This window comes from Mobula hypostoma, chromosome 6, assembly GCF_963921235.1.
Source record: "Mobula hypostoma chromosome 6, sMobHyp1.1, whole genome shotgun sequence".
Lineage (NCBI taxonomy): Eukaryota > Metazoa > Chordata > Chondrichthyes > Myliobatiformes > Myliobatidae > Mobula > Mobula hypostoma.
Window position 1 is genome coordinate 110,009,268 of NC_086102.1, and position 12,056 is coordinate 110,021,323.

Below are 12,056 nucleotides of genomic sequence, written 5' to 3' on the forward strand. Positions count from 1 at the left end.
GTCTCTGTGTGAGGGTTCTCTATTCATTTAGCACAACTCCATCATGGCAACAGCCTCCATGGTATCCGAGACATCTTCAAGCAGCGATACCTCAAAAAGGTGGCGTTCATTGTTAAGGACCCCCATCACCCAGGACATGCCTTGTTCTCATCGCTATCGTCAGAAAGGAGGTACAGAAGCCTGAAGACACAAACTCCGTGATGCAGGAACAGCTTCTTCCCCTCTGCCACCTGATTTCTGAATGGACATTGAACTCTTGAACACTACCTCACCTCTTCCCATTTTATTTGTTTTCAAATGTTTTCATTGTGAAGCAACATCAGCTTAACCACGACCGACAATGTCCTAAAGTAAAATGCTTCTTTTTCCTTTTCTTTCTTATAACAACATAATGAAAATCAAATGAATGTATGTATAGCAAACAAACAAAAAGCAAAGGAAACCCTACCACTCCTTTTTTTAACTACTTTAATTTAACTATTTAAAATATGTGCACTTTAGTTCAGTTTCTTTATCTCTTTTATTATGTATTGCATTGTATTACTGCTGCAAAGTTAACAAATTTCAGGACATATGACAATTAGAAAGAATTAAAAATACACGTGGACTAAGATGTTAACTGTCCTGTGCTATCACCAGTGGGATCATCAGTTGATCTGCCACCTGTCTTCAGGAGTTTCGGCCCGCTTATGATCAAGACTCCCTCGAGGTGGTGGGCCAGCAGTGCTAAAGCACCATCTCTCACTGGTGAGCTTAAAAACTTGGCATCTGCCTGTATCAGAGTTGTTGGTCGCTTTCATCCAACAGATAGTCTGCTCTTCAGGTGTCTATGCAACTACTGAAGGGTTTGCAAGATATGTCTACACTGTCTGACTATCTGCCCCTCTGGACATACTTGGTCTGTACCCATGCTGATCCTTTCTCTGCTGCCTCAGCTACAGCTCTGCTGGTTGACTTGATCTCTCTTCTAGTGATGCCAAGGTCATGCAGCCACTTCTGGAGAGTGAATGCAATAAACCCCCAGCAGCCTACTTTGAATGGATAGCATGAGACCTTCCATCCTCTGTCTCTCCACTCTGATCTTAATTCTGCATACCTGGTTAACTTCTGCTCATGGGCTTCATCGATGTTGTCTTCCCAGGGGACTGAGTTCACCAATAACCACTTCTCTACTGGTGTCAGACCATACGATTATATCTGGATGCAATGTGGTGAAAGCTATTTGCTCCGAGAAACTGGCTTTCCCGTCCAGGTCAGCCTTGACACACCATATGAAATCTGATTCTGATCTGCTTTGTGTTTGGGGTACAAGCAGGTGAAGCCGGTGCAAAGCTGTCTTTTCATCGGTGCAGTGGCTGGAGTCGTTTTGGTGGTGGTGTGGGGTGTGTTGCGATTTGTCAGCAGGCAAGTGCTGAGGTGCTGGTTGACGGATCCACTTCCCACTGAAGTCCTGAGGATTTGTTTCACTGTTTGTAAAATCGTTCAGCAAGAGGGATTAGTGGAGGGATGTTATAGTGCCGACTTGATGTGCTGAATACCGTTTGCTTCCATAAATGCCTGGAACTCTTCAAACAGGAATGATCACTGTCACTGTTGTGGAAGCCCAAAACTTCTAAAGATAGAACGTAGCTGCTCCATGCATTTTCCAGATGTAGTGCTCCATGGTGGCAGCTCTGGGCCGTTTGCCGTGTGTGTCCACTGTAACCAAGGACATGAGGCCTTCTACAGCTCCTGCAAGATCTACGTGAATCCCCTGCCATGGTTCTTCAGACCATTCCCATGGATGCAAAGGAGCAAGATGAGGAACATTTCTCACTCACTGACGAGGTGGGCGTGCTTTGTCCTCTTCAATGGTTTCATCTACTCATGGCCTCCGGGAGCCACTGTGTCCTGCGTGTAGCTTGTCAGGCACTTGCTGTCTAAATGGTGGAGGAATGACAACACAGTATCCCCATAGTAAACATCCCGCTTGGACTGAGCTCTCCTTTCCATTCATGAGTTACTGTGTCCACCACGTTAGATAGAACAGGATCTGTACGTGTGCTGCAGTTATTGGAGCTGTAGATACTTCCTTGAAGTAACAATCTCATTTGGGGATGGCTCTGGAGCTGTAACAACTGAGGGAAGTCTGGATGGTCCGTCAGCACTCAAATGTTCTCGGTCCTCCTGTGCTTTACGTTGTACTGATGTGCAAATAGAAACAGAGACATTTTCATTCCACTAGCAGCCAGGGAAGGAATGCCTGTATATGGACCAAAAATTGATGCCAAGGGCCATGATCTATCAGTAGTGAAAACTGTCAGCCAAAGAGGAATTGATGGAATTTCTTAACTCCAAAGAGTGCTTCCCCTCAATCTGGGCATAGAGGCTTTCTGCTTACTTAATGTCCTTGATGTGAAAACGATTGGATGCTCTTCACCCGGCGGCATGATATGTGAGATACTGCCCCCACACCGTAGGGTGATGCGTGGCAGCACAGCTGTATTGGCAGTGATGGGTTGAAGTGTGTGAGTCCTTCAGACTGTGACAAAGGTGTTTTGGCCTATTTAAAAGCCTCCTCGCAGTGAGCTGTCCACTGTCAGCGTGTTGACTTATTTAAAAGCTCATGAAGTGGTTTCAGCATGCTAGCATGTTAGGAACAAACTTTGTATGTTAGTGGTCTTAAGAAAGATTTTAATTGACTTGCATTCTGTGGTGATGGAATCTCCATGATTGCCTTCACTTTTGGTGTCTTGTGAAGCCCTGAGTTGTTGGTCATATGGCCCAAATATTCAGGCAAAGGTTGAAGGAATTCACACTTGTCCTTCTGGACATTTAGTCCATTTTCCGTGAATCTCTGTGGTGCAGCATCCAAGTATTGTAGCAGCTCATGCTTATTTTTCCCAGTAATGAGTCAGTCATTTAAATAGTATTGTACCCCCCGTCAATCCGCTCAGGATCTGGTCCATTGTACCCCCGTCAACCCACTCAGGATCTGGTCCACTGTACCCCCGTCAACCCGCTCAGGATCTGGTCCATTGTACCCCTATCAACCCACTCAGGATCTGGTCCATTGTACCCCTGTCAACCTGCTCAGGATCTGGTCCATTGTACCCCTGTCAACCCACTCAGGATCTGGTCCATTGTACCCCTGTCAACCCACTCAGGATCTGGTCCATTGTACCCCCATCAACCCGCTCAGGATCTGGTCCATTGCTTGCAGAAAAAGTGCAGGAGCAGAGGGGATGCCAAACAGAAGCCTTCAGTACCTGAACCTTTCTTTGTGAGTCACTGTGGTCAACAGTTCCTGGGACTTTGGCTCCACATGCATCTGCAAGTATACTTGATACAAGTCCATCTTGCTAAATGTCCACCCTCTGGCCAATCCTGCAAAAAGGTCATCAGTGAAGGGAAGAGGATATTGTTCAGCCATAAGAACTGGCTTAATGGTCACCTTGGAGTCTCCAGTAAGCCTTAAAGACCCATCCTTTTTAGGACAGGAACCACTGGAGATGCCCATTACATACACATACTGGTTATAACACCTCACTCTGAACCAGTCTTTCCAACTCAGCCTCTACCTTTGGTTTGAGGGTGTATGGAACATGTCTTGCCTGCAGGCACTTGGGTGTTGTGTCGGGCTTAACAGTGATTCCTTTCATACTGCCAGTTCTCTGTTGAATGCATCTGCATGTTTCTTCAATACCTGTTGTGGACCAGTGCTCCCACCAGTCAAGTTCACTTGGTGCCAGTTGGTTTTGAGCTGCTCCAGAAGTGCTGGATAACTACCTTTAACAATGTACAGTGGAAGTTTCTTTCTCTGTTTGTTAGTCTCCACTGTAATGTGCACTACTGCCCTCACTGGAAAAACCTCACCAGTGTAAGTCTTTTAAAGTCAACCTTGCCCCTTCTGGGGTGAGAAGCTGCAATTTCTCCTTGTAAGCTCTCTCTGAAACCAGCGATACTGCAGCCCCCTGTGTCGACCTGCATCATCACTGTGGCTCTGTCCAACGGTGGGGTCACCCAATAGCCATCTTTGTGTCCTGAAACAGATAAAACACGCAAAACTTCTCCAATCACAGAGTGAGAGTCTCTCAGTCCATCCTCCGTATGCTCCATCTTGTTTATGTGTTTCTTTTTGTTTTTCCAAAAGTAATTTTTCTTTATTACATGGTTTTTGGTTGATAATTTTTTTTTACTTTTACAGGCCCATTCACTATGTCCTTCCCTGCCGCAGCTTCGCCAATCTAAGTCCTTATACCAGCATTCTTTTGCTGAATGCTCAGCTTTGCCACAACGGTAACACATTGCCAATAGGTGTCTTATTCTTAAAGTCAGGAGAAACTTTATGAACTTTCGAAGATGCGCTTAACAGCTGTGCATCTTTACCTGCCATCTCCATTGATGTACTAATCTCAATTGCCGTCTGTAATGTTTGTCTTCTGTAAGGAAACAATTCTGAACTGCCTCATTACGCAGACCACATACAAGTCTATCATGTAATGTGTCATTCAGTAACTGCCCAAAATCGCAGTGTTCAGACATTTCCTTCAGCACCACCACAAAGTCTATGAAATCCAAAGCTCTCAGCAATAATTAAAGGTTTAGGTGAATAATGGTTCTTTAAGACTTAAACTATGTCCTCACAAGGCTTATCGCCAAGTTTAGCAGGTTGCACTCGACTATGTAATAAATTAAATGTTCTTGCACCCATCACAGTCAGAAAAGTTGGAACGAATATGATCTGAAATTTGACTTGCCAATGTAAAATATTCAAAGCTTTCACTTCCACTTCCTCTGGCAGCTTGTTCCATATCTTGAACACCCTCTGGGTGAAAAAGATACTCCTCGGGTTCCAATTAAATCTCTTCCCTCTGACTTTAAACCTGTGCCCTCTAGTTCTTGATTTCCGGCCTTGAGAAAAAGACTGTACATGTTCACTCTATCTATGACCCTCTTAGGGGTGCAGTGGAATTTTACCTGGATGTTGCTTGGATCGGAGATCATGTCTTATGAGGATAGGTTGAATGAACTGGGGTATTTCCCTCTCAAGCAAAGGAGAATGAGAGACGACTTAATAGAGATGACATGATGATAGAGACTTTTTCCCAGGTCAGAAATGGCTAATACAAGGGAGCATATTTTAAGGTGATTGGAGGAAAGTATAGGGGGGATGTCAGAAGTAACTTTTTTTTACATAGAGAGTGGTGGATGTGTGGTACGCGCTGCCAAGAGTGGTGGTAGAGGCAGATACATACGGTACATGTAAACTCTTAGGTAGACACATGGATGAAAGGAAAGTAGAGGGTCATGTGGAAGGTGTTATGTTCTTAATAAAGACAACTTGCAAGGGTAAAAGCACTAGAACTGCTTTATTTAAGATTGTCTTCAGCTCACCCACATTTTACTCGAGACCTTCAGCCCACCCAAGCACATTTGTGCCCTGTTCACTAACGTCACTTCCAGTTCCGGGTGAACAGCCCTGCTTGTCCACTGGGGCCTGAAGTTCTTTATTCACACATAATAATACATCCTCCCCCTTTAAAGTAAACACAATACTATGGCCTCATAAACCTGCAAGAAACAATGCCTTCCAACAAAGATATAACTTCAAATGTAATGAGCAAATACTGACCCTTGTTCACTCAGCAACTCTTAATCAGTCTCTGAGATGGGTTGATGGCCCTTTTTGGTCTGCTGTGTGTCTTCACAGGTGTATTGCTTTCACTTGCTGTGTTAATGTTTTTGAGACCTCTGAGCAGGTTTGTTTTTCACATCTGCTGGCCCCTTTGGTGTACTGACAGGTGACGTGTCATAGCTATGGATTGGAGCTTGTGGTCATAGATCCACGTGTTCCTTCTCAGAGGTGTTCCTTGTTCCATCTGGATCTGGTAGGAATGTGGAGCAGCTTCCTCTTGCTTATATCCTTGCATGGACCATGAGCCAGAATCGTGATCTCGCATTTGTACTTGATCTCCAGGCTCCAAGACTGGGAGGGTTTTTGCAGTCATGTTGTGATACCGCTTTTGTTTCTCTTTCCCTTTTACTTTCGCCAATTTGACCTTGTGTGCTGCTTTAGGTGTCAATAGGCTTTTGTGCACTGGAAGCTTAGTGTGTTTGAGTCGACCCATCAGCACTTGGGCTGGTGAAAGGCCATTCTGCAGTGGCATACTTCTATAAATCATCAGACTTCTGTGGAAATCTTCTCTTCCATCTGGCACTTTCTTCATGAGACCCTTCATTACCTTGACCAAACACTCTGCTAGGCCATTAGATTTTGAGTGATGTTGGCTTGAAGTTGCTCTTTATGTAGAAACCCCAATCATTTGTAGAGGGTTCAAATTTACAACACGACAATTGTGGACCATTGCCTGACACCACCTCACACGGAACTCCATACCTCACAAACACAGCTTTCAGGAGGGTGATGACTGCTTTGCTTTATGTTGATTGCAGTGTTGTGACCTCTGGGTAATTGGAAAAGTAGTCTGTTATAACAATACAACTCTTCCCATTACATTTAAACAAATTCATACCAACTCTGAAGTACACCCTGTTTGGTACAGGATGTGGTGTAAATGATTCTGCTTGCTGCTTTAGTCTGTAGGTAAGAAATATCTCACGTGAAGCAGTGGTCTGGCTGATGTCTTGGTTTATTTTTGGCCATTACATCACTTCACAAGTTCTTTGTTTAAACTTTTTTCACCAAGATGCCCTTCACGTGTCTTCTGGAGCATTTCCTTGCATAGCGACGCTGGAATTGCAAACCCATTCGCTCTGAAGACCACGTCTTCCACTACTGACAGTTCAGCTCTGCATGCCTAGTGATCTTGAATACACTCTGGTTGTTCTCAGTTGCTAGCCATCCTTTCTGTATTGTCTGTTTGAGTACTTTCATTGTTTCATCTGTCCCCGTGGCTGTCCGAATCTTCTCTGGTCTATTGGGAAATCCTGGAATGGAGGCGACAAAGATTTCAACATAGGCCTGTAGATTGCATTAACCTCTTAGTCACTGTTTTCTTTCTTGATGACTGCTCGAGACAACACATCAACAGCAAACGTATATTTTTTCAGTGTGTAGATCACCTTCACATCATATTTCTGCAGTCTTATCAACGTGCACGGTATCCTCAAGGAAGTGCCAGAAGTGTGGCAACACTTGTAGGCTGCCCCCAGCACATCCTCGGGCTGTGTTTTTTTGTGTTGTCCCAAATTATACATTTTATACTTTATTGTCGCCAAACAATTGGTACTAGAACGTAAATCATCACAGCGATATTTGATTCTGCGCTTCGCATTCCCTGCATTTCACATATTAAATATTAGCGATATTAAAAATAGTTAAAATTAGTAAATATTAAAAATTTAAATTATAAATCATAAATAGAAAATAGAAAAATGGGAAGTAAAGTTGTGCAAAAAAAAACCGAGAGGCAGGTCCGGATATTTGGAGGGTACGGCCCAGATCCGGGTCAGGATCCGTTCAGCAGTCTTATCACAGTTGGAAAGAAGCTGTTCCCAAATCTGGCCGTACGAGTCTTCAAGCTCCTGAGCCTTCTCCCAGAGGGAAGAGGGACAAAAAGTGTGTTGGCTGGGTGGGTCATGTCCTTGATTATCCTGGCAGCACTGCTCCGACAGCGTGCGGTGTAAAGTGAGTCCAAGGATGGAAGATTGGTTTGCGTGATGTGCTGCACTGTGTTCACGATCTTCTGCAGCTTCTTTCGGTCTTAGACAGGACAACTTCCATACCAGGTTGTGATGCACCCTAGAAGAATGCTTTCTACGGTGCATCTATAAAAATTAGTGAGGGTTTTAGGGGACAGGCCAAATTTCTTTAGTTTTCTCAGGAAGTAAAGGCACTGGTGGGCCTTCTTGGCAGTGAACTCTGCTTGGTTGGACCAAATCAGGTCATTTGTGATATTGAACCCGAGGAACTAAAAGCTTTTGACCTGTTCTACTTGCGCACCACCGATGTAAATTGGGTCGTATGGTTCACTACTCCTTCTGAAGTCAACAACCAATTCCTTCGTCTTGCTGACGTTGAGGGATAGGTTATTGTCTTTGTACCATGCCACCAGGTTCTTAATTTCCTCTCTGTACTCAAACTCATCATTTCCCAAGATACGGCCTACAATTGTGGTGTCATCAGCAAACTTATATAATGAGTTTGATGGAAACTTGGCTACATGGATGTACAGTGAGTACAGCAGGGGGCTGAGTACACAGCCTTGTGGGGCACCGGTGCTCAGGGTGATTGTAGAGGAGATCTTGTCCCCTATTTTTACAGCCTGGGTTCTGTCTGTGAGGAAGTTGAAGATCCAGCTGCAGATCTGAGTACTAAGGCCCAGGTTCTGGAGCTTAGGAATCAGTTTATTTGGAACAATGGTATTAAAAGCAGAGCTGTAGTCAATGAAAAGGAGTCTTACGTATGCGTCTTTATTCTCTAGGTGTTCTAAGGAGGAATATAGGGCCAGAGAGATGGTATCTGCCGTTGACCTGTTGCTCCGGTAGGCGAATTGCAAAGCGTCGAGGTTGACCGGTAGGCTATGGTTGATGTGTCCCAAAACCAATCGCTCGATGCACTTCATAGCAATTGATGTCAGAGCCACAGGTCGATAGGCATTCAGGCATGCCACCTTGCTCTTCTTCGGCACTAGGATTATCGTTGCCTTCTTAAAACACGAGGGGATCTTCAACTGAAGCAAGGAGCAGTTGAAGATGTCAGCAAACACTTCAGCTAGCTCGCTTGCACAGGCCCGGAGAACCCGTCCTGGGACACCATCTGGGCCCATCGCCTTCCTTGGATTTATCTTCAGGAAGGCCCTTCTAAAGTCCTCCTCGGTGATGATGAATCTCGATGCCACCAGGTCTGATTCATCCGGAGGGAGCGGGACGCTCCTCTTCTGTTTGAATCTTGCGTAGAATACGTTAAGTTCGTCAGGAAGAGAAGTGTCACAGTTATTGATATTCCCAGCCTTTTCTTTGCGCCCAGTGATCTCATTTAGACCCTGCCATAGTCTACCAGCATCCCTCTGGTTAGCCTGGGCTTCCAACTTGGCTCAATATTGCCTCTTGGCGCCCTTAATGGCTTTCCGGAGTTCATGCATGGATTCTGTGTAGCGACCGTTATCCCCGGACCTAAAAGCCGCAGCTCTAGCCTTTAAAAGGGACTTGACCTCATAATTCATCCAAGGTTTCCGGTTAGGGAATACCCAGATCGTCTTGCGAGACGTACAGTCCTCCATACATTTCCAAATAAAGTCTGTGACAGCTGAGGCATACTCATCGAGGTTAGCTGCTGAGTCCTTGAATACTAACCAGTCCACCGATTCAAAGCAGTCACGGAGGACCTCATCCCTTTCCTCCGTCCAACATGACACTACTTTTGACATCGTGACCTCCAGCTCCAGTTTGTGTTTGTAGGCCGGGAGGAGGAGTATGGCCTGATGGTCTGATTTTCCGAAGTGAGTTCGTGGGATGGAACGGTAGGCATCCTTGACTGCTGTTTAGCAGTGGTCAGGTATATTCGGGCCTCTAGTGGGGCAGGAGACATGTTGGTATAACGTTGGCAGCACCTTTCTGAGGTTAGCCTGGTTAAAGGCCCCGGCTGTAATGAGCAAAGCCTCCGGATACCTGGTCTCAAGTTCACTGATGTTGGCATACAGTATGTTCAGAGCACACTCCACGTCCGCCTGGGGGGGAATGTAGACCACTGTCAGTATGACCGAGGTGAATTCCCGTGGCAGATAATAGGGAGGACACTTCACCGACAGGTGTTCCAGGTCCGGGCTGCAGGAGCTTGTCAGTGCCACTGTGTCTGAGCACCACCCAGTATTGATCAGTAAGCAGACACCACCTCCCCTCGTCTTGCTCGGAGACGCCGTGCGGTCCATTCGATGGATCAAAAATCCCTGCGGTCGGATGGCACAGTCGGGGGTGACAGGGGAGAGCCAGGTCTCGGTGAAACAGAATACACAGCAGTTCTGCATCTACCTGCAGTAGGTGAGTCTCCCTTTAAGATCATCCACCTTGTTCTCGATGGCTTGCACATTAGCTGGTAGGATGGTGGGCATAGGGACCCTGAAGCCCCTCAGCTTCAATCTGACCAGCAGCCCAGCTCTTTTCCCATGCTTCCTCGGTAAGTAGTGCATCTTTCCAGGTCTCCATCGATGCAGTGTGTTGTTGACAGCTCTTTGATGTTGGCGGGTCGCGTCGTCATTGGGCGCTCCGGGTCGGGCTGAGTAACGAGGGAGGCTCCGCTGCCCCTTCAGCTGCCGGGGACCCGGGCTGTCGATTGGGTCAAGCCCCAAAACCAACACTTAATCCCGGAGGGCCGGGCTGCTGGTTGAAACAAGTCTGTAAACCGAGTCACGGATGCGGAGGCCTCTGCTCCAGTCGAGCCTCGGGCTCAATTTCCGAGGTCGGCGGCAGAGGCCTCACTTCCGGCAGCTGTGGATGGCCACCAACGGGGCTTTACGGTGGTCACTCCGGGGAAGCGTCTGGGGCACCTTGAGGTTTCCGCAGTCACTTCTGTGTGGTCGTCTGCTCCGGAGAGGTGCTGGTCGGAATGGGCCGTGTCTCCAAGTGCTCCGGCACGTTAGCAGACCGCAGGTCTCTGGGAACGTGGTGGGCCTCGCTGGTCGGGTCCAGGTGCGGTCCGGAGGTTAAGAAGCAGTTCGGGCGCGGTGGTCTCCAGCTGGGTCAGTAGCTTTGCCAGGGTGTTGTTAATCTTTATCTTTCTAAATTGGAGGTTTAGAAGGTTTTCTTGGGTATTGGATAGTGGAGAGGGCAGTTTGCTCAGGAGAGCACACGCTAAGTCGCCAGTTACCGGCGCCATCTTTTATACCATTTCACTGTCTGTATAGATGTATGTGCGACAAAAAAAACTTAATTTTAAATAACAATGCAGAATAAAGTGTAAAAGCCTGTGAAAAAGGTGCAGGTAAATGTTAAAGTGCGTGATCATAACGAGGTAGATTGTGAGGCCAAGTTTCCACCTTATTGTACAAGAAGTCACTTCAGCAGTCTGATAACAGTGGAGTAGAATCTGTCCTTGATCCTGGTGGTACGTGCTTTCAGGCTTTTGTATCTTCTGCCCAATTGGATGGGGGATGGGGGAGAAAAGAAAATGAGTGAGGTGGGAGGGGTCTTTGATTTTGCTGACTGTTTTGCTGAGGCAGTGAGAAGTGCAGAGTCCATGGAGGGGAGGCTGGTTTCTGTGATATGCTGAGCTGTGTGCAGAACTCTCTGCAGTTTCTTGTACAATAAGATGAACTTGACTACGTAGTTTCTTGCCGTTAGAGATGGGTGTGTTTACAGCTGGTTGGATTGGTGGGTGTGGGTGGTGCTGGAGAGGGGTGGTTTGTGGGTACAGCACTGACTCTCACTCACCTCTCCCCGTTCCAGGACCTTATGGGAGCTCCACGTCCAACCCTGAGGAGGGTAACGAGGGCTTCACCGCCAGTTCCTGGGACGACCGCAGGGTTCGACACGCCTTTATCCGCAAGGTGAGAACAGGCCAGGCAGCGGGTGGGGATGCCAGGCGGGCGTTGCCATGGAGATGGTGGAGCTCCCTGCCACCCCATGAATGGGGAGTGGGAGGTGGGGTGGGGTGGGGTGGTGAGATGATTGGATCGTTGATGTGTGATGGACACTGTAACCCTACTAATGTCAATGACTTCCCTTCCTTCCACCTGTCCCCCCCCCCACCTCCAACACCCCCTCACCCAATCACTCACCTTCCTCCACCCCTCCCCTCCCGTGACCTCTTCCTCCGGCTCACAACCCTGTCTCTCTCTATCTTGCTCTTCACTCTCTCTCTCCTCTCACTCACCTCCCACAATCATCCATTCCCTCTCTTCTATATCCCTCCCTTGCCCTCCATCGCTTTCCCTATATCACCTTCCTGCTAACCCCCCTCGCCTCCCCCCTCGCCTCCCCCCTCGCCTCCCCCCTCGCCTCCCCCCTCGCCTCCCCCCTCGCCTCCCCCCTCGCCTCCCCCCTCCCTCTCACCCTCTCCCACCTCCCTCTCACCCTCTCCCACCTCCCTCTCACCCTCTCCCACCTCCCTCTCACCC

The 12,056-nt window shown here is 47.3% G+C and overlaps 1 protein-coding gene across 5 annotated transcripts in view; it reads left to right on the forward strand.

Moving 5' to 3' along the window:
• tmbim1a (transmembrane BAX inhibitor motif containing 1a) overlaps positions 1–12,056 on the forward strand; it is a 106,033-nt gene that overhangs the window by 60,901 nt on the left and 33,076 nt on the right. For all 5 annotated transcript variants that reach the window (XM_063051443.1, XM_063051447.1, XM_063051444.1 and 2 more), the window contains exon 3: positions 11,386–11,486. In XM_063051443.1, the coding sequence (XP_062907513.1) occupies positions 11,386–11,486 (101 nt within the window). The remainder of the gene's footprint in view (positions 1–11,385; positions 11,487–12,056) is intronic.